Source organism: Pantherophis guttatus, chromosome 11, assembly GCF_059756535.1.
Source record: "Pantherophis guttatus breed Tessera chromosome 11, ASM5975653v1, whole genome shotgun sequence".
Classification (NCBI taxonomy): domain Eukaryota; kingdom Metazoa; phylum Chordata; class Lepidosauria; order Squamata; family Colubridae; genus Pantherophis; species Pantherophis guttatus.
The window spans coordinates 19205099-19226068 of record NC_142073.1 but is presented as its reverse complement, the minus strand read 5'-3'; the positions used below and the strand labels follow the sequence as shown (position 1 = coordinate 19226068).

The following is a 20970-nucleotide window of genomic DNA, read 5'->3' as shown; positions in this document are numbered from 1 at the left end:
ATCTATCTATCTATCTATCTATCTATCTATCTATCTATCTATCTATCTATCTATCTATCTATCTATCTCTACCTAACTACCTTCCCACCCTGTTTTCCCCAAAATAAGACATCCCCTGATAATAAGCCCAATCGGGCTTTTGAGCGCATGGCAATAAGTCCAAGCACTTTTTTCAGGGTTCAAAAAAATATAAGACAGGGTCTTATTTTTGGGGAAACATGGTATCCATCATCTATCTATCTATCTATCTATCTATCTATCTATCTATCTATCTATCTATCTATCTATCTATCTATCTATCTATCTCTATCTATCTATCTATCTATCTATCTATCTATCTATCAATCTATCAATCTATCTCTATCTATCTATCTATCTATCTATCTATCTATCTATCTATCTATCTATCTATCTACCTTCCCACCCTGTATTCCCCAAAATAAGACATCCCCTGAAAATAAGCCCAATCGGGCTTTTGAGCACATGGCAATAAGGCCAAGCCCTTATTTCAGGATTCAAAAAAATATAAGACAGGGTCTTATTTTCAGGGAAACATGGTATCTATCATCTATCTATCTATCTATCTATCTATCTATCTATCTATCTATCTATCTATCTATCTATCTATCACTACCTACCTACCTTCCCACCCTGTTTCCCCCAAAATAAGACATCCCCTGATAATAAGCCCAATCGGGCTTTTGAGCACATGGCAATAAGCCAAGCACTTATTTCAGGGTTCAAAAAAATATAAGACAGGGTCTTATTTTCAGGGAAACATGGTACATTGTTGGCGCAAAGATCCCTGTCTGAATACATGAGAAAAGACAGATTCAAACTCCAAGCCTTTGTTGTACATTTTGGTCTCTTATGCAGCAGCAACCAGCACTAATGCTCTAAAAAGAAATCACACAGTCCACGTGTGCACAAAGGGATGTGATTACTTTTTAATGAACAGCTTAAACCTGGAGGTTTGCAGCAATAAACCCCATGCTAAGTGGAGATTAAGGCTCTTTGCCAAACTGCAAAATATGGTTGGACGCACCAAATTCTTTCATTTTTTTCCCCTCCTCACCAATTAATGTCCTGTTCTCCTCCCCTTTTAATATTCATTATTTCCTTTGATAACCGAAATGCAGCAGAATGGGAGACCCAGGGAAGTGCAGCACAATAATTCTAAGTAGTGGTAAGTGCTTTTCAGGCCCTGGGATTGAACGAACAAATGAGAAAACAGATTTTTCAAATGTTTTCTAGTTTTTACTGCACTTGGATTTACTTGTTATGGGGTGAAAGGGCCTGCTAGATACTTGGCAGAAAACTTGATCTGGAATTCTTGATGCTTTTATCTTTGGACTGGGACATATCCCTAACCCAATGTGATGACTTCACGTGAGTAAGATCCACTGCTTGCCTCGGTGTTGGCATTTGGAAAAGAGAAGCAGAAATGAATCAAGTCCTCGTTCAATCTCCTTTTCTTCTTGCTTCTAAGTATGTGAAGCACCGTAGCTCCTCAAAGGTAGGAAGATAGAGTCTCCAGCTCCAAGACTTTCATTCACATGTAGTCAGAGTAACAGAGTTGGATCCGGTCCGAACCAGGAGCATTTCATCCCTGGTTTGAGTTGAAATAATTAACTTTTTGTGTCTAGGTATCTATAGTTTAAATTCTTATCCCCCCCCAATAGTTGCAATCATACAGGCTGTCAGGTTTCGATGCTATCTCAAAATAAATGAACTTCCAAACTGCCGATCTTTAAGGAAATTTTCTCTTTATTCAAGCACAGCAACCTGATCCTGACTCTTCGCGGTCAGTACTGACCTTTGCCCCCCAATCCCTCCCTTTCCGATCCCCAATTCTCTGCTTCTCATTGGCTATCTTCCAAGTCACACTCCTGATTCCTTTTTCGTCAGATCACAGGAATGTCTCCCCGCTCCCCATCTCCGAGGAGACCGAATCTTCAAAGGGATTTAGCAGGCAAAAGTTCAGGCTTCTCCTCCATTCTATATCAGTGCTGAGATGCTGACACAGGCAGTCCTTGACATATGACCACAGTTGAGCCCCAAATTTCTGTTGCTAAGTGAGACATTTGTTAAGGGAGTTTTGCCCTGTTTTATGACCTTTCTTTTTTACAGTTCTTAAGTGAATCACTGCAGCTGTTAAGTTAGTAGTATGGTTGTTAAATCTGGCTTCCCCATTGACTTTGCTTGTCAGAAGGTCGCAGAATGATCCCAGGACACTGCAACCATCATGGATGTAGTGACCATGATGGTTGAAGTTACCAAGCATCCAAATTTTAATCATGTGACCATGGGTCGCTGCAATGGTTATACATGTGAAAAATGATTACAAGTCACTTTTTTCAGTGCCACTGTAGCTTTCAACAGTCACTAAAAGACAGTAACAAGGGTGCAGTGATTCAGATTACAGATCAACAGAGTTGGAAGGGATCTTGTAGGTCATCCACCCCTCCGCCCAAGCAGGAGACCCTACACCATTTCTGAAAGATGACAGCCCAGTCTCTTCTTGAAAGCCTCCAGTGATGAAGCTCCCACAAGTTCTGAAGGCAACTTCTGTTCCATGGGTTGATTGCTCTCACTGTCAGAAAAATTCTCCTTATTTCCAGATTGAATCTCTCCTTGGTCAGTTTCCATCCATTCTTCCTTGTCTGGCCTTCAGGTGCTTTGGAAAACAGGTTGACCCCCTTCTCTCTGTGGCAGCCCCTCAAACATTGGAAAACTGCTATTCTGTCTCCCCTGGTCCTTCTCTTCACTAGACTAGCCATGCCCAGTTCCTGCAATTGTTCATTGTATGTTTTCGCCTCCAGTCCCCTAATCATCTTGGTTGAGCTTCTCTGCACTCTTTCTAGAGTCTCAACATCTTTTTTATAGTGGTGACCAAAACTGGATGCAGAATTCTAGGTGTGGTCTTACTAAGGCTTTATAGAGTGGTATTAGTACCTCCCTTGATCTTGATTGTAATGCAATTTAGGATTGCATTGGCTCTTTTGGCTGCCACCGCACACTTGACTTCACTGATTCACTTAACAACTGTGGCAAAAGGTCATAAAATGGGGCAAAACTCACTTAACAACTGTCTCGCTTAGCAACAGAAATTTTGGGCTCCATTGTGGTTGTAATTCGAGGACTATCGGTATAAATCAGGGGTTTGCAACCTTAAACACTCAAAGAGCCATTTGGACCCGTTTCCCACAGAAAAGAAAACACCGGGAGTCACAAAACCCTTCCCGTGCCTGACTATTTCTTGAGCGGCCGCAAAACTAGCATATGTAGTTGAATTAAATGTTCTGTTTTCTTCTGAAACTTTTCTTTTCTTGGATTTATCCATGGTTGGCCTACCGGGGGTTGAAAAGCTCAATAAATCACATGCTGGCAGGTGTCGCACATTGGCAATTGTGAGGCATATTTTGAGTGACAAGGAGCCTCAGCAAGAGGGGTGAAAGAGCCACACATGGCTCCAGAGCTGCAGGTTGCTAACCCTTGGTATAGATTCAAATTGTGCCAGCTGGCTAATTTTGCACCCAAACACTGCTCACACAGAACAGGATGAACGCTTACGCTCCCCTCCTGACGCGGCTGAACATGTTCCTTGCACGCCGTATTTGCATCTTCGTAGGAAACGTGTTCAGCATGATGTATCCCAGGACAGTGTGCTCCCCTTCTTGTCTTCGATCCAAAGGATCAAAACTCCACTTCATATTTACATTTCAAAAAGCAGGGAATGGGAGCCAATTGTTTTGCTGTGCCCTGTTCATTCTTTTGGAGGGCCGACTTGTCGAGGCTTGCTGTGGCACATTTCAAATCGCTGCTTTTTTCAAATAGGAACCGAGACTGGTATCTACTAAAAATGTCTATGGAGATTCTCAGTCATCCAGATCAGGGGTCTCCAACCTTGGCAACTTTAAGACTTGTGGACTTCAACTCCTAGAATTCCTCAGCCAGCTTTTTTTTTTTTTTAATTTGATTTATATGCCGCCCTTCTCCGGAGACTCAGGGCGGCTTACAATACACTAAGCAATAGCCTTCATCCTTTTGTATATTTATACAAAGTCAGTTTATTGCCCCCACAACTGGGTCCTCAATTTACCTACCTTAGAAAGGATGGAAGGCTGAGTCAACCTTGAGCCTGGCGAGATTCGAACCTGCAGTAATTGCAGGCAGCTGGTCTTAATAACAGGGTGCTTTAGACCACTGTACTACCAAGGCTCTGGTAGCTTTGCTGATCCAGATCATGGTTGTCCCAAAGGTGCTTTTTCAAAAGACAACTGGACTTCCTTTTGTTGGTTTGTTTTCTTGAAGATGTTTCACCTCTCATCCAGAACTGAAGAAGCTTCTTGGATGAGAAGCGAAATGGCTTCAAGGAAAAACAAAGTCCAGTTGCCTTTTGAAAAATCACTGTTGGAAGAAACATCCTTCTGGGTTCTGCTCCAAGTGGGGAAACAGACACTGGAAACATGGAGACTGCTTGGAAAGATGGTTCAATGGTGGACAGGATCACATGGCTTGAGTTCCTGAACAGAAAAAGGGCAGATACAGTAAATCCTCGGGTTTTTATGCTCTCTCTGGCTTTGCATTTCTTGGGGCCCCCGAGAAAAAGAGTATCCTGATTGGTTGTCAGACTCCCAGGGGGTGGGGGTCTTAGCTAGCCTTGCTGGCTGAAGGTCACATGTGCTTCCCAGGTCACATGTGGTGAGTTTCGGTTGCTGGATGGGGCCCATTGTGTTAGTTTCGGTTGCTATTGTGTTGCAAATGTCCTTTGACAAAGGATTGGGTTTCTGCCTCTGGCCCATTAACAAAGGGTGGGGGGCAGGAAGGTGGGAGCTGCTTTGTCTGTAAAATATGCTTCTCCATTTCTCATCCAGGGAAATATAATATTCTGCCTTTTCCATATTTCTTAAAATATTTCACTCTTCCAGGAAAGGGGTGGGTGCTAACTTCCTACAGCACCTTTGTGATATATACCCAAAAAAGTGCTGGAACGAACTTCAATTATCCTTTCTAACACTGTCAACATTTTTCTGCTTCCCCATAAAAACAGAGTTGCTTCCCATCATCAAACGATGAACGGTTCAGGGAGCTAGGTTTGTCTAGCCCAGTGGTTCCCAATGTGGGCCCCACGCCCCATAGGGGGGCAATTTGATTTTTAATGGGGGCAATTTGAACCTCGTTTAAACCAAGTTAATGGCCTTTTAGGCTTCCTCCGCGTGAGTAGAGTTCACTTTTTGAGTAAAGTAAGAATTATATGTCACCGAGGGGGTGGGGGCCATCAGGATTTTAGAGATGCTTAGGTGGGGCATGGCCAAAAAAAGATTGGGAATCACTGGTCTAGCCCAGGGGTCTACAACCTTAAATACTCAAAGAGCCATTTGGACCTGTTTCCCAGAGAAAAGAAAACACCGGGAGCCACAAAACCCTTCCCGTGCCTGACTATTTCTTGAGCGGCCACAAAACTAGCATATGTAGTTGAATTAAATGTTTTGTTTTCCTCTGAAACTTTTCTTTTCTTGGATTTATCCATGGTTGGCCTACTGGGGGTTGAAAAGCTCAATAAATCTTCTGAATGCATGAAGCTCAATGGGTGGTAGATAAGCAAACAGAGTTCCTAAAGACAAAAGATGTTACACACTAGGGTAAAGAAACATCTGCAAGGACACAACCAAGGTCAGAGAGCGTCAAAAACTCCACGTTCCAAAAAAAAAAATGATTTTAGTTTGCAAAGGATGATGAAGATTGTCATCCAAGAATACAACAGAGGAAAATTGTTACACAACCAAAATATTCCTCAAACAAACAAAAAACTAAAAGAAAATACTTTGAAGCATCATGTCTTCCTGTTTCTATTTTGCTAAGCTGGAGATATTCTTTTGCTTCATCTTCTCCTTCCATTAGTCCTTCTAATCATCAGATGCTCTTCTTTCAGAAGCTTTCCCTTTCTCCTTTTCTGTCATCTGTGGGACATAATTGAACCTTGTAAATGATTGACAGACACCAGAAGTCACTGCCAGCATAGCTAATGCCAGAGAACGAGAATTGTTGTTCCAAAATCTCTGGAGAGTCCTAGATTGCCTAGTTCCAAGTACCGTATTATGTTACTTTCGTGTTTACTCTTTGTCTGTGCTTGAACATTATGTAATTCTTTTTTCTTTTTTTTTTGTTAAGCCTTTATTCCACTTTTCTTCCAGGAACAAATACTGTACATAGCATCTGACAAGCCACTCATACTAGACTATGACCCACAAGAAACATTCCCTGTGAATTGTTATTTTTAATTATGATTAATTTTGTTCCGGTTTTTGAATTGTGGTGTTGGAGAAGACTCTTGTGAGTCCCTTGGACTGCAAGGAGATCCAATTAGTCAATTCTAAAGGAAATCACTGCCCGGGAAAGACAAGGGAAATCATCAAAACCATAAACAAAGCAAAAGTTAGAATATTTTGGACATGTGATGCAACACCCGGAAAAATACGGCATCCTTCACTTAATCCTCCAGGGAAAGATTAAAGGCAAACGAGGTCCAGGCAGAGGAAGAACAACATGGCTTCAACATCTAAGGGACTGGTTTGGACAAAACTCAGCAGCACTTTTTCATGCGGCTGTTGATAAAAATAGGATCGCCAACATCCAATGATGGATATGGAAGGAGGAGGAGGAGAAGGAGGAGGAGGAGGAGGAGGAGGAGGAGGAGGAGGAGGAGGAGGAGGAGGAGGAGGAAGAGAAGAAGAAGAAGAAGAAGAAGAAGAAGAAGAGGAAGAAGAGGAAGAAGAAGAAGAAGAAGAGGGGGAGGAGGAGGAGGAGGAGGAGGAGGAGGAGGAGGAGGAATCATAGCTGTTCATTGTAAGGGCAGATCCTGAAGCTGAAGCTCAAATATGTTGGCCACCTAATAAGAAGAGGAGACACATTGGAGAAGACCCTGGTATTTGGAAAGATTGAAGGCAAAAGGAGAAGGTGACAGAAGAGGATGAGATGGTTAGAGTCATTGAGCATGAATTTGGGCAGACTCGGAGAGATAGTGGAGGATGGGGGGCCTGCTGTGCTATGGTTAATGGGGTCATGAGAGTTGAACACAACTTGGTGACCAAAAAACAGTTGTGTTTTAAGATGGTCTTTCTTTCCCAGCTCCAGAGATTTTATTTCCACCATCTAGTTTTTCCCTATAGCCCAGGGGTCTCCAACCTTGGCAACTTTAAGACTTGTGGACTTCAACTCCCAGAGTTCCTCAGACAGCTTTGCTGGAAGTTTGCGGGAAGTTGAAGTCCACAAGTCTTAAAGTTGTCAAGGTTGGAGACCCCTGGGCTATAGCCACAAGTCTATGAGCAAAGTTGGATTCAGAGAGAGCAACTTCCCCCATGCCACCCTGCGGCCTACCACGACTGAGGTTGGACACTAACCAGGGTTTCTCCAGTCCTAATCCAGCACCTTCACCACTACTTCACCTACTCATTGCTCTTCACCATCCAATATCATGCGCCCAAAATCTGGACTGAAATACTAAGTTCCTCCAACTCTGCCTCTCTCATCCATACCTCTTCCTGCCCTCCTTTTAAATTTCAGCAATATGTCTTCTATGAATAAGCTGCTCCAAAACTTTATCGTTCATATTTATATCACATTCATATCATTCATCATTTTATCAGTGACAGTACTGTTCTGCACTGCACTAGTGAGACCACAACTGCAATACTGCACCCAAGAAAGCATGCAGAGAAAGCAACTCAGATGATAAATGGTCTGCAGGATAAATCTAACCTTGAATGGTTGTCTAGCCTGATGAGAAGGATTAGGAGTGACATGATGGATGTCTTCCGGTACTTGAGGAGCTCTCACAAGGAGGAGGGGATTGATTCTTTTTTTAAATTTGATTTATATGCCGCCCTTCTCTGGAGACTCAGGGCGGCTTACAATGTGCTCAGCAATAGCCTTCATCCTTTTGTATATTTATACAAAGTCAGCTTATTGCCCCCACAACTGGGTCCTCAATTTACCTACCTTAGAAAGGATGGAAGGCTGAGTCAACCTTGAGCCTGGCGAGATTCGAACCTGCAGTAATTGCAGGCAGCTGGTCTTAATAACAGGGTGCTTTAGACCACTGTACTGTGATTTATTATTCAAAGCACAAGAGGACAGGACAAGAAGCCTTGAGTGGAAGCTTGTTACCAAAAGATCCATGTTAAAAGTAAGGAGAATTTTTCTGACACTGACAATAATTATGGAATAATTTGCTTTCTGGATCCTAAAATTAAAAAAAAAATGGACAGCCATTTGTCTGGAGTGCAGTAAGATCTCCTGCCTTGAGCAGAGGATTGGACTAGAACAGGGATCTGGATCTGCAACCTTAAACACTCAAAGAGCCATTCGGACCTGTTTCCCACAAAAAAGAAAACACCGGGAGCCACAAAACCCTTCCTGTGCCTGACTATTTCTTGAGAGGCCACAAAATTAGCATATGTAGTTGAATTAAACGTTCTGTTTTCTTCTGAAACTTTTCTTTTTTCTTGGATTTATCCATGGGTGGCCTACCGGGCAGGGATGAAATCTACTTACCTTCCCTACTGGTTTGGAAGTGTGTGCAAGTGCGTGCATGCTAGTCACATGCGATATTGGACCCTCTGAGCATGCGCAAAGCCTTCTGCGCATGTGCAGAGGGTCAAAAACAGGTTACTTCCTGGTTAAAACCAGGAAGTCATGACCTCCAGGTAGGTGGGCGGAGCTTCGTGCTGCCGCTGCTACTGGTTCTCCAAACCACATACTGCCGCCGCTACCGGTTCACTGGAACCGGTGCGAACCGGTAGCATTTCACCCCTGCTATCGGGGGTTGAAAAGCTCAATAATTTGCGTGCCACACATTGGCGGTTGTGACGCATATTTTGAGTGACAAGGAGCCACAGCAGAGGGGTGAAAGAGCCACATGCGGCTCCAGAGCCGCAGGTTGCTGACCCCTGGACTAGAAGATCTCCAAGGCTCCTTCCAGCCCTATGATTCTATATGATTCATTCCATGATGATAATATATTGTAATATTGTTGAGAGTCAACTGGCATAAATGTATTGATTGAGCAATATCTAATTTGCAATGGTGTGTCCACAGGCTCTGCCTTTCCATGCTTTTTATGACATCTCTTCTCAAAATCTCTTCCTAACATTTTAGCAAAGACCTGATTGTATGTGGGGGAGGGGAAGGATGATCTATTTCCCAGCTCCATTAGCTTTTTTCATGCTTGCTTGTTGCATTCCCATTTACTGATCAATACTGTGAAGCTGTAGCACCAGAGAGCAGAGTAGATATTCCAGGGGAAGTACCCAATTACGTCTATCTTCCTTGTTCTCGGCAACGTGATGGCATTGTACAAATCTGCTTGCAACATGATTTCAAGGGCTGGGTGAATAAGATAGAATGATGAGCCACATGTCAGAGAATAGAAAAGAATTCTTATTAGCAGGTAAGATTATTCCTTGGCTTCCCATCATAATTTTGTCGGTGCCCTTTTTATTTTGCTGGACAACACATAAAGTTACTAGATTGGACATCCCTTTTGTTGCCTTTCCATCTTTTAGGAATATTTAATTTCATAAACTTAGGCAGTAACAAAAAAAAAAAATGGATGTTGACGGTTGAGCTGTGAGCCAGATCTAAAATCAGAACTTTTTTTTTTTTTAGCATTTTTGAGAAATAAGATGAAAGCATGGAAGTTTTCAGCTGAATTTTTATAAATGCTGCTAAATTGGAAATGTGCCACATGTATTTTTCCCTCAAAACGATGCTATAGAGCACTGCACACCAGAACAACTAGACACAAGAACGCCATCACTCTGCTAAACAAATAATTCCTTCAACACTGTCAAACTAGTTATTAAGTCTGCATTACTATTAATCTTCTCATAGTTCCTATCACCCATCTCCTCCCACTTATGACTGTATGACTGTAACCTTGTTGCTGGTATCCTTAAGATTTATATTGACTGTTTCCTAATAGGATTTGATTGTTATTTGTTCCCTATGACTATCATTAAATGTTGTACCTTATGATTCTTGACAAATGTATCTTGTCCTTTTATGTACACTGAAAGCATATGCACCAAAGATAAATTCCTTGTGTGTCCAATCACATTTGGCCAATAAAGAATTCTATTCTATTCTATTCTATTCTATTCTATTCTATCCTATCCTATCCTATCCTATCCTATCCTATCCTATCCTATCCTATCCTACTCTACTCTACTCTACTCTACTCTACTCTACTCTACTCTACTCTACTCTACTCTACTCTATTGTTGTGTCTTCTATTAAGACACAAATATAGAAAAGATATGTGCTGTTAAACCATCAAAATATTTACAAGTACTTTGGTACAACTTATGTGAAAGAAACTCCAGTAAATAAAGCTAATTTTTTTTTGAACATGACACTGCGATCTAGTTCACTGTGATACAGTTTCATAAAACCACGGTCGAACAAACCATAGTTTTGAATGGATCCAGTTATAGAATAAAAAAAAAGATGTGTGGATCCAGTCAATCATTCCTTCCTCAACTTTTGTTTGGGAAAAATTGGAGCTTATTCGGACAACGGCTTCCTAGGACAAAATACGATTTGTGTTTCTTTGCAGTTTTTGCAAGTAGTGGTGATTTGTCTGCAACCAGAGAGAGGAAACAAGGAAGCCAGGATATTGAATGTGGGCGAGAGAGACTGAGGGAGGAAGGAAGATGTATGTTAGAAGGTTGCTTGCGACACATTATGATTGGGACGTGTAAGCTACCTCTTAGTGCAGGTGAAAAATTTAAGAATGTATGTTTCATTGTAACAATGGATTTTTTGTTAAAAACAGTGTTGGAAGGAACAGAGGATTTGTTCACAGAGTGTTTAACTGAGTTTTCAATTATGAAGTTCAGGACAAAAGCCTGGAGCTGTTGAAAATTGATTGGCCTCTTCTGGAAACAAAACATCAATATGGTTAATGATAAAAGTTCTTGACCTCATCTGACTTGGCAGATATACAAACTTTGCTGTTGGGATCATTGGTCTGACTTCATTCCCAGAGTTCTGAATTGCAGGAGGAACAGGGGCTCACCCCGTCATGCAGTGCTCGGGTTTCAAACCCTGCCAGACACAAGTTTTGTGTCTTTAACCACTAGCCATCGCGGCCCCCCAAGAGTTACTGTACCTGAAATGTAAAAAAAGGGACAAAGTGCCAGCTCTGGAGCGAGATATTTTTAGCAGTGGTGGGTTTCAAAAATTTTTATTACCGGTTCTGTGGATGTGGCTTGGTGGGCGTGGCATGGCTTGGTGGGCATGGCTTGGTGCGCGTGGCAGGGGAAGGATGCTGTAAAATCTACATTCCCACTCCAGGGGAAGGTTACTGCAAAATCCCCATTCCCATCCCACTCCTGGGAAAGGATACTGCAAAATCTCCATTCCCACCCCACTCCAGGGGAAGGATACTGCAAAATCTCCATTCCCACCCCACTCCAGGGGAAGGATGCTGCAAAATCCCCATTTCCTCCCAATCAGCTGGGACTCGGGAGGCAGAGAATAGATGGGGGCAGGGCCAGTCAGAATTTTTACTACAGGTTCTCTGAACTACTCAAAATTTCCACTACCAGTTGTCCAGAACTGGTCAGAATCTGCTGAAACCCACCTCTGAACTGCACACGTATAACAATCAACTATTGACCGTAGCATTTAATTTGAGGCCCTTGACTGTTGCCTCAAATTAAAATTCACCTACCACTACTTTGATTTTTTTTTTTAATCTGGGAAAGCCTATTTTGTCCTTCCCCTCCACCAGGGTAGATATGGAGAGCAGGGATAGTTATAGCATTGCTACAACTCTTTTTCAGGAAAATCATTAAATGAATGGTAGTTTTATGGTGTGAGAATGTTGTGCAGATTTTTAAATATCTGTGAAAATAACCTTGCTCTAACCAGAAGGGACCCTTCGTATTTAACCTAACCTACCGGTTCTCCAGAACTGGTCAGAACCTGCTGAAACCCATCTCTGGTTTTTAGCCTCCAGAGGCTGGGATTTGAAATTTGGAGAATGAGAGATCCTGGGTGGTTGATGAGACAGCTTGCCGGCTATGATTCTTCCATTGAGGAATTTGAATCTCTGAAAGATGCCCAGTGCAGATTGTCAGATTTTGAGCTTAAGGTTCCTCTCTGCTTCCAAAGCTTTCCAATTCTCCTGAGAATTGGAAGGTGTCCTACAAGTGGACTTCTTGGGCCTCCACCAACAGAGTCACAAAATGTACCTGGCTAATTTTTTTTCTCCTTCTTCCAAACTCTCAGGTATAAGTTAGAATTCTAAAAAAATACAAACAATCAGGCGAGTTTCTATTTCATTAGCCAAATGCCTTCCAGTTGGCAGTTAAATACATCTGGTAATCTAATGGTTGTAAACCCTCGGAGTTGCAGTTGTCCATAGCACTGGGAGCAAATGAATTGTAGAGCAAAAAAGAAGACAATGCGTTTGGAATGGAATGAAAAGCTGGATACCACATTCTCCCTACTCGCCATTCTCAAGGTATGCAGAGCAGGGGGTGAAATCCAGCAGGTTCTGACAGGTTCTGGAGAACCGGTAGCGGAAATTTTGAGTAGTTCGGAGAACTGGCAAATACCACCTCTGGCTGGCCCCAGAGTGGGGTGGGAATGGGGATTTTGCAGTAACCTTCCCCTGGAGTGGGGTGGGAATGGAGATTTTGCAGTATCGTTCCCCTGGAGCGGGGTGGGAATGGAGATTTTGCAGTATCCTTCCCCTGGAGTGGGGTGGGAATGGGGATTTTGCAGTATCCTTTCCCAGGAGTGGGGTGGGAATAGGGATTTTGCAATATCCTTTCCCAGGAGTGGGATGGGAATGGGGATTTTGCAGTAACCTTCCCCTGGAGTGGGGTGGGAATGGAGTTTTTTCAGTATCATTCCCCTGGAGTGGGGTGGGAATGGGGATTTTGCAGTAACCTTCTCCTGGAGTGGGGTGGGAATGGAGATTTTGCAGTATCGTTCCCCTGGAGTGGGGTGGGAATGGAGATTTTGCAGTATCGTTCCCCTGGAGTGGGGTGGGAATGGGGATTTTGCAGTATCGTTCCCCTGGAGTGGGGTGGGAATGGGGATTTTGCAGTATCGTTCCCCTGGAGCGGGGTGGGAATGGAGATTTTGCAGTAATCTTCCCCTGCCACACCCACCAAGCCACACCACGCCCACCAAGCCACGCCCACAGACCCGGGAGTAAAAAAATTGGATTTCACCACTGATGCAGAGGCTACAATTTGGCCAGCTATTGACCATGGAGTTTGAGTTTTGGAAGGAGCAAAGGCAGCCACCTGGACTGTAGAAGATTGGATCAGGCTAATATAAGGTTTATGAGCTGGAACAATATGAGGAGCCCAGATTTCTCAGACCTTTAAATGAAGGTGATCTTAGGAAAGAAATGCCACTGCTTTGATGCTCTATTTTCACAGGAACAATAACAATTCTTCTAATGTTGCAATGGCTACCTCCTGCTACCTTCACAATACATTAGAGAACTTGATGGTTCCTCAGGGAAGGCTGATCTTCTGCAGGAACTGAAATTCTGGAGAGCATCTCCAGAATTGGTGGGAGTGGAGGGTGGCATGAAGAATTTTTCAGAAAATAGATCAAGACTTTCTGAAAATCCAAAAGAAAAGGAGGAGGAGGAGGAGGAAAAGATAAAGTTAAGGATAAAGATAAGGATAAAGATAGATAAGGTGAAATAAAGAAATGTTTGCAAACAAACAACCAAGCTCAGAAAGCACCAAGAACTCCACAATTCCTGAAAATAAACATTTTATAGTTGAAGTTCATCTGCTTGATAATGCCATATCTTTATAATAGTATTGTTAATTATTTGAATCACTATTTATTTTTATTGATATGTTTCATTGGATAAAGTTTGATTTATTGCAAAGGTACAATATGTATTGAATATATCGCTAGTCAGCTGCTTAGAGTTTTATGATTGAAGAGACCTAGAAGCATTTGTAATAAAGACATTTTCTAATAGCCATCAAATAGTAAACCAGAAATGATTTGGGTTATATAAAGGCAAATCCCTTTATGCCACTTTAGTTGGCTGACAATGGAGGGATAGTTCCCTCCCTTCTGTTTCTCAGAATTAGATTAAGTTAGATTAGATTAGAATTCTTTATTGGCCAAGTGTGATTGGATACACAAGGAATTTGTCTTTGGTGCATATGTTCTCAGTATACATAATAAGACAAGATACATTCATCAAGAATCATAATGTACAACACTTAATGATAGTCATAGGGGACAAATAAGGAATCGAATCATACTAGGAAACAATATAAATCGTAAGGATATAGCAACAAGTTACAGTCAAGCAGTCATAAGTGGGAGGAGATGGGTGATAGGAACGATGAGAAGATTAATAGTAATGCAGCCTTAGTGAATAGTTTGACAGTGTTGAGGGAATTAGTTGCTTAGCAGATGATGGTGTTCAGGAAAAAACTGTCCTTGTGTCTAGTTGTTCTGGTGTGCAGTGCTCTATAGCGTCGTTTTGAGAGTAGGAGTTGAAACAATTTATGTCCAGGATGCGAGGGGTCTGTAGATATTTTCCCAGCCCTCTTTTTGACTCGTGCAGTATACAGGTCCTCAATGGAAGGCAGGTTGGTAGCCATTGTTTTTTCTGCAGTTCTAATTATCCTCTGAAGTCTGTGTCTGAATTGTTGGGTTGCAGAACCAAACCAGACAGTTATAGAGGTGCAGATGACAGACTCAATGATTCCTCTGTAGAATTCTCCTGAACCTTCGGTCCTGAAATAATGCCCACCCTTATTTTTCTTTCTACAGGACATGGCAATCATAAAGAGAGTTGCCCCTTCCTCAACAGCTCGGATCAAGGCAAAGCAGATTACTACGACCGAAACTTGGCCTTATTTGAGGTAATGATGCTTGAAATTTCATTTTTGGGTCCATTTTACAGCTTTACAGAATGCTCATTTTGGCGCTTGTCCAACTGGTGGAATTTTGAAGGACATCAAGGAGGTTCTGGTTCACTTCAAACCATAGAGCTTTTTTCCCCTCATGCCTTCAGCTTTTTTACCTAACCATAAGATGTGCAAAGACTCTCAGCATCCATAATAAATTTTCTTTGTTCAGAAAAAGTTTGATCTAAAACAAAAAATATTGATGTAAATTAAAAAAAAACCAACGTAGGTGAAGGTCACAACTCTGGAGTTGAAATCCTGCTCTTTTACGTGCATTGCATGTGCACATAAATTAGGAAGTTACTTTGTAACTCACGTTCTTATCATTACTTGGTAGTAATCATTACTATAATGTGCTCTGTACATGACTACCTTTAAAGACTACGTGGAAACTTGTACAGTTGGTACCTCTAAAAGCTGTTTTCTCTTCTTCTGATCAATCATGTCCAATTCTCTGAGTTTAGACAAGTCCCTGAAGTTCTGTTGCCAAGGTTTTTCAGAATTGTTTGCCATTGCCTACTTCCTAGGACTGAAACAAAGTGATTGGCTCAAGGTGCTTTTGTACATGAGGCGAGACCAGAACTCGCAGTCTTCTGGCAGTTACATATGAAAAATTAATATTTTATATTGCAAAATTTAATCATGAGGAATATTGGCAATAAATCTGCAGTGGAATGAATGACCAAAGATCCGTGATTGATTTTTTTTTTAAATTTCCTAAAACAAAAAAAATTGACTCAACAGAAGGAATTAATTTACCCCGGCAGTCCTGATTTTATTGTAATCCCTTCGAAACAGGCTAGAAAGTTTTCAAAGTATACAATGTCATTTTAAAGGGATGTGGTGTTATCTGTGAATCAATCAGCTTTCAGGTTGTCACTGTAGGTAATTTGTAGAAGAAGGTAGACTGTACCTCGGCGTTATACTTCCTTTGTCTTGTTTTTGACTCTAGAATAGTATTTCTCAAGCTTGGCAAATTGAAGATAAATGGATTTCCTCTCCCAGCTCGTGGGGGATTCTGGGAGTTGACATTCACCCAGGGGTGGGCTTCAAAAATTTTAGCAAGGGGTTCTCTGCCCGGTTGCTGGGTGGGCATGGCCATGGTGGGCGTGACCTAGTCAGCCTCCTGCACCATGGCAGGGGGCGCTGTTTTTGTCCTCCCCGGGCTCCTGAGGCTTTCCTTGAGCCTCCGGGAGGGCGAAAACTTCCCTTCCCGAACTTCCGGTAGGCCCATTTTTCGCCCTCACCTGAGCCTTCGTGTGCACCCTGCACTTACCTGCATCTAAAACGGGCTGCGTGGGGACTCCTGGGAGAGACGGGGTGGGGTGGGAGGGGCCAGCCAGGAGTGGGATTTGAGGGTTCTCTGAACTGCACAGAATCTTAGCTAGAGGTTCTCCCGAACCCCTGCCAACCCCCAGCAGCCCACTACTGCAGACACCCATCTTCAAGTTGCCAAGGTTGAGAAACACCGCTCCAGCGTTTGTTATGGAACTTTGGTTCGCATCATAGTAGAGAATCAACGCCTGGATACGAGCTCAGAAAAGAGAATTGGGCTATCCATGGGATGAGATGAGCATGTCTTACAATAACTCCTGGGACGATGGCTACTCACAGGTTTGGGATTTGACTCTTGATGTTATCTTGGTAGTGCAGTTCTAGCTGGCTGAGAGAGAAGGATGGGGAGGTAGCATAATATTGGAAGGACAGGAAATTCCTAGTTTATGGAAGCTGCTCTATTGGACAGGATCCGTGATTCTAGGGCAGAATTCTGGGAGTTGAAGTCCACCTATCTTAAAGTTGTCAAGGTCGAGAAACACTGGTCTACTCCCTTAAATGAACTAAAGGTCTAAATCAGGAGGAATGTTGGCAATAAATCTACAGTAGAATGAATTAGAGATCCATGATTGATTTTTTTTAATTTCCTAAAAAAATGGACTCAACCCAAGGAACTAGTTAACCATGGCAGTCATAGATATACCAATTTGATTGTAATCCCTCCGAGACAGGCTAGAACAGGGATGACTAACCTTTTCCAGAGCAAGTGCCCAAGCCCCCAAAATGTAATGCGCGTGGGCCCCGCACAAGTGCCCCATCCCCCGCATGCCCCCCACCTGGCCCGTGCACCCCCCGCCCCTGCATATGTGCGCCTGAGACCCAGCAACCAGCTGGCTGGCTAGAGGCGCGTACGCATGCGCGATGGAGCTGAACTAGAGCGAGGGCTCACATGTCCACAGAGAGGGCGCTGTATGCCACATCACGATGCTAGAACATTTTCAAAGTATACAATGTCATTTTCCATCTCCTGAGAGGAAATCTTACTCAAGCAACAGAATGTACCACTGGATAGATATAGATGGGATTGTTTTGCAGAAGGATGGAGAGATTAAACTCTGTGAGCCTAAATAGTGTCGTTGCAGTTAAGAAGACAACGGCATAGCAAATCGTACAAGGCCTTATATATTTCAGTGGAGTTATTGAAATGGATGTAATTCTTCTTGTTTGTATTTTTGGTCTGTGACTGAAGCGAGAGCCAGTTTCCTGTAGCGGTTAAGGCATTGGACTAGAAACCAGGAGGCCATGAGTTCTAGTCAAGCCTTAGATACATAGCCAACTGGGTGACCTTGGGCCAGTCACTTTCTCTCAGCCCTAGGAAGGAGGTAATGGCCAACCACTTCTGAAAAACCTTGCCAAGAAAACTGCAGTAACTCATCAAGGCATCTCTGAGCATTGGCCACAAGTGCACAGAAGAGAAAACAGAATGACCTTAATAAAGATGTTAAGGAGCCTTGGTAGCTCAGTGGTTAAAGTGCAGTACTGCAGGCTACTTCTGCTGATTACCGGCTGCCAGCAGTTTGGCAGATCGAATCTCACTCAGCCCTCCATCTTTCCGAGGTCGGTAAAGTGAGGACCCAGATTGCTGGGGGCAAGAGGCTGACTCTGTAAACCACTTAGAGGGAGCTGTAAAGCACTGTAAAGCGGTATATAAGTCTAAGTGCTACTGCTATTGCTATTACACTGCTCAAAAAAATAAAGGGAACACAAGCGGAAGAGATCCGAGATCCGAATGAATGAAATAGCCTTATTAAATACTTTGTTCATTACATACAGTAGTTTTGTGTTCCCTTTAGTTGTTTGAGCAGTGTATAAACTACTGTATGTAAAGAACAAAGTATTTAATAAGGCTATTTCATTCATTCAGATCTCGGATGTCTTCTGCTTGTGTTCCCTTTATTTTTTTGAGCAGTATATTATTGTCAATTTATTTTAAAAGACAAACTAATGTGTTGGTCATTACTTTTGTGATAAGACAGCAGACTTGATCTAATTTATGCGATGACATGTTGGAAGCCCTTTTCCTTTGATGTGGAGTGCTGCTTTTAAAAATAATCAAATCATCCTAAGGATGTTTTCAGCAATATGTTACCATTTTTTTCCCGTAGGTCCTGCTTTATTTTAGAGATTGCAGTGTACAGAAGTGCAACCATTTGGCGGGGTAATGGATCACATTTAAACTTTGACTCCTATGCTGAGTACTGCACAGACAAGGAATAAAAATAAAGGAAGCTATTAGTTGATATGGAGGCATTTATAGAAATAAAAAAATATAAACCTAGGATGGATGTTTTCCGTTGCTTTTCTGCCTGGCGAGCTAGGATGCTGGAAAACTTCCACAATTCAGCATAATTCCCTCTCTCAAATTGTATCTCTATCCTGTCTCATGACCTTTTTTTAAAAAACAACAACAACAAGATGCTAGGCAGTCTGGCTATTTTGTGGGTTGCAATGAGATGGTCCATTTTGTGAACTCGTTTCCATAGAGATGGTTATAAAGACATGTTACTATTGGCCAACCAGACCTGCTTGCTTAATTAGCCTTTTCAGAAGTTGGCTTGGTGGCTACCAGAAATGTCCCTCTTCCTCTGAGAGATCCAGCCCCCTCATATTTTGTTTTTGCCCATATTGCCGGAAATTGCCAAGAAAGGATGCTAAACTTGTGCAATGGGGGCAGGTTGCTTTTCGGCTTCCCTTGAAGAGAGCACCATGCAAGAGCTGAAGCATACAGCTGAAGCTTTCCAGGACCAGAATGCTAAAACTCTACTGCACCTGTTGACCAATATATTATTGCCTGTTCCTCCCTTTGTAGGAAGAACTGGATATTCGTCCGAAGGTGTCTTCTTTATTGGGCAAATTGGTCAGCTACACAAACCTCACTCAGGGAGCCAAGGAACACGAAGAAGCAGAAAATGCCGAAGGCTCGAGAACTAAAGTTTCAAAAGTATGTAGCTTTCTTCAGTTTTGGGGTTCAGGTTTTCTTTACGATTCAACTTTGCGAGGCCCAGCCAATCAGGGGTCCCCAACAACCCAGTCCATGGACTGACACTCGGCCCACGGCATGCCAGAAACTGGACCATGCAAACAAGTGACATCCCATCTGCGGGATACGGGCAGAACGCAAAACCACGTCCCCTCTGGTCCATGGAAAATCCTCTCCCCATGGAACCGTTCCCTGGCGCCCAAAAGGTTAAGGACCTCTGATTTAGATGGACCAAAAGACAGCCTCTGATGAAGCCCATGAATTGTAACCAATCCCTTGGCTAAATCTCTATGCACTTGGAGGTGACTTTTAGAGAGAGGAACCTGCCCTACTTTACATCGAGGGGGGCTGTGTAGAGAGAGTTTTCTCCTTTAAATTCCTGGGAGCCCATCTCAGCGAAGGCCTCACCTGGAAAAACAACACGATTCAGGTGGCCAGGAAGGCCCAACTGAGACTCCATTTCCTTAGGGTCTTGCGTAAAAACAGGGTGGAACAACCACTGATGACCTCCTTTTACCGGTACACAATAGAAAGCGTTCTCACTTATTGCATCATGGTATGGCCTGCCGGTTTGACAGCCGCAGATAGAAAAACATTACAGAGTGGGGTGAGCCCAGCACAAAACATTATGGGCTGTCCCCTGATACCACTAGACGAGATTGCTAGGGCTCGCTGCCTTAGAAGAGAGAGGAAAATCCTCAGGGATGACTCTCACCCTGGTCGCCACTTCTTTATCCTCCTACCATCTGGAAGGAGATATAGAAGTATAGCCAGCCTCACAAACAGGCTGAAGAACAGTTTTTATCCGTGGGCTGTCAGACTCCTGAATGAGAAATAACATCATAACTACCTAGTCCGATGGACTTGCAGGGCCAGTGCAATGTGTAACATGTTCACACTGGTGCAATAGGACTGGGTGTTTTGTTGATATGATTTATTGGGTTTACGTGGACATGTTACACATTGCACCGGCCCTGCAAGTCCATCGTACTATGTAGTTATGATGTTATTTTCTGTCTTCACTGTGAGTTGTATTGTATTTTGGGGGGGGGGATATACTGAGGGAGCTCCATCAATTTCATTGTACATATGTTGTGCACTGACAATAAAGATTTGACCTTGGCCTTGAGAAGAAAAGGAGAAGCTTTGGATTTAGATGTTTAATTTTTGTCCCAGGGGATGACTGCCTGGGCAAGAGGCATCTCTGAAAAGAGGGGAATGGTGCTTGGAGCACAGGGTACATATCATGCTACTTTGTTGAGATGATTTCTTCTCTTTTTCAGTCTCCCAGTATGGGGACCCTGATGGGCGTCTACCTGCCATGTATGCAAAATATCTTTGGGGTCATCCTTTTCCTTCGGCTGACATGGATAGTGGGAACAGCAGGTGTCTTCCAGGCCTTCCTTATTGTCTTAATCTGCTGCTGTTGTGTGAGTATATGGCCTCAGGACAAACATCCTTTAGATGCCACCTTCTTTCTTACCTTCCAACCTTGCCATAACTTTTTATCCAGAAGCTTCCCGATTGACATTATCTCAATGTCCAAATTTATGACTGGACAGATTCCAGCTGGGTGGGTTTCTTCCCTATATTTTCCTCTTTTTTTACTAGAAACCTCAAGGCTTGCGAGATGGAAACTATTGGTTGGATAAACATGTGCTTAGAATCAAGGAATTCTATATC

The 20970-nt window shown here is 42.8% G+C and overlaps 1 protein-coding gene across 1 annotated transcript in view; it reads left to right on the top strand.

Annotated features, from left to right (window-relative positions):
- SLC12A4 (solute carrier family 12 member 4) overlaps positions 1-20970 on the top strand; it is an 83313-nt gene that overhangs the window by 16629 nt on the left and 45714 nt on the right. The window contains exons 2-4 of the mRNA XM_034425432.3: positions 14836-14927; positions 19117-19248; positions 20571-20717. Coding sequence (XP_034281323.1) covers positions 14836-14927; positions 19117-19248; positions 20571-20717 — 371 coding nt within the window. The remainder of the gene's footprint in view (positions 1-14835; positions 14928-19116; positions 19249-20570; positions 20718-20970) is intronic.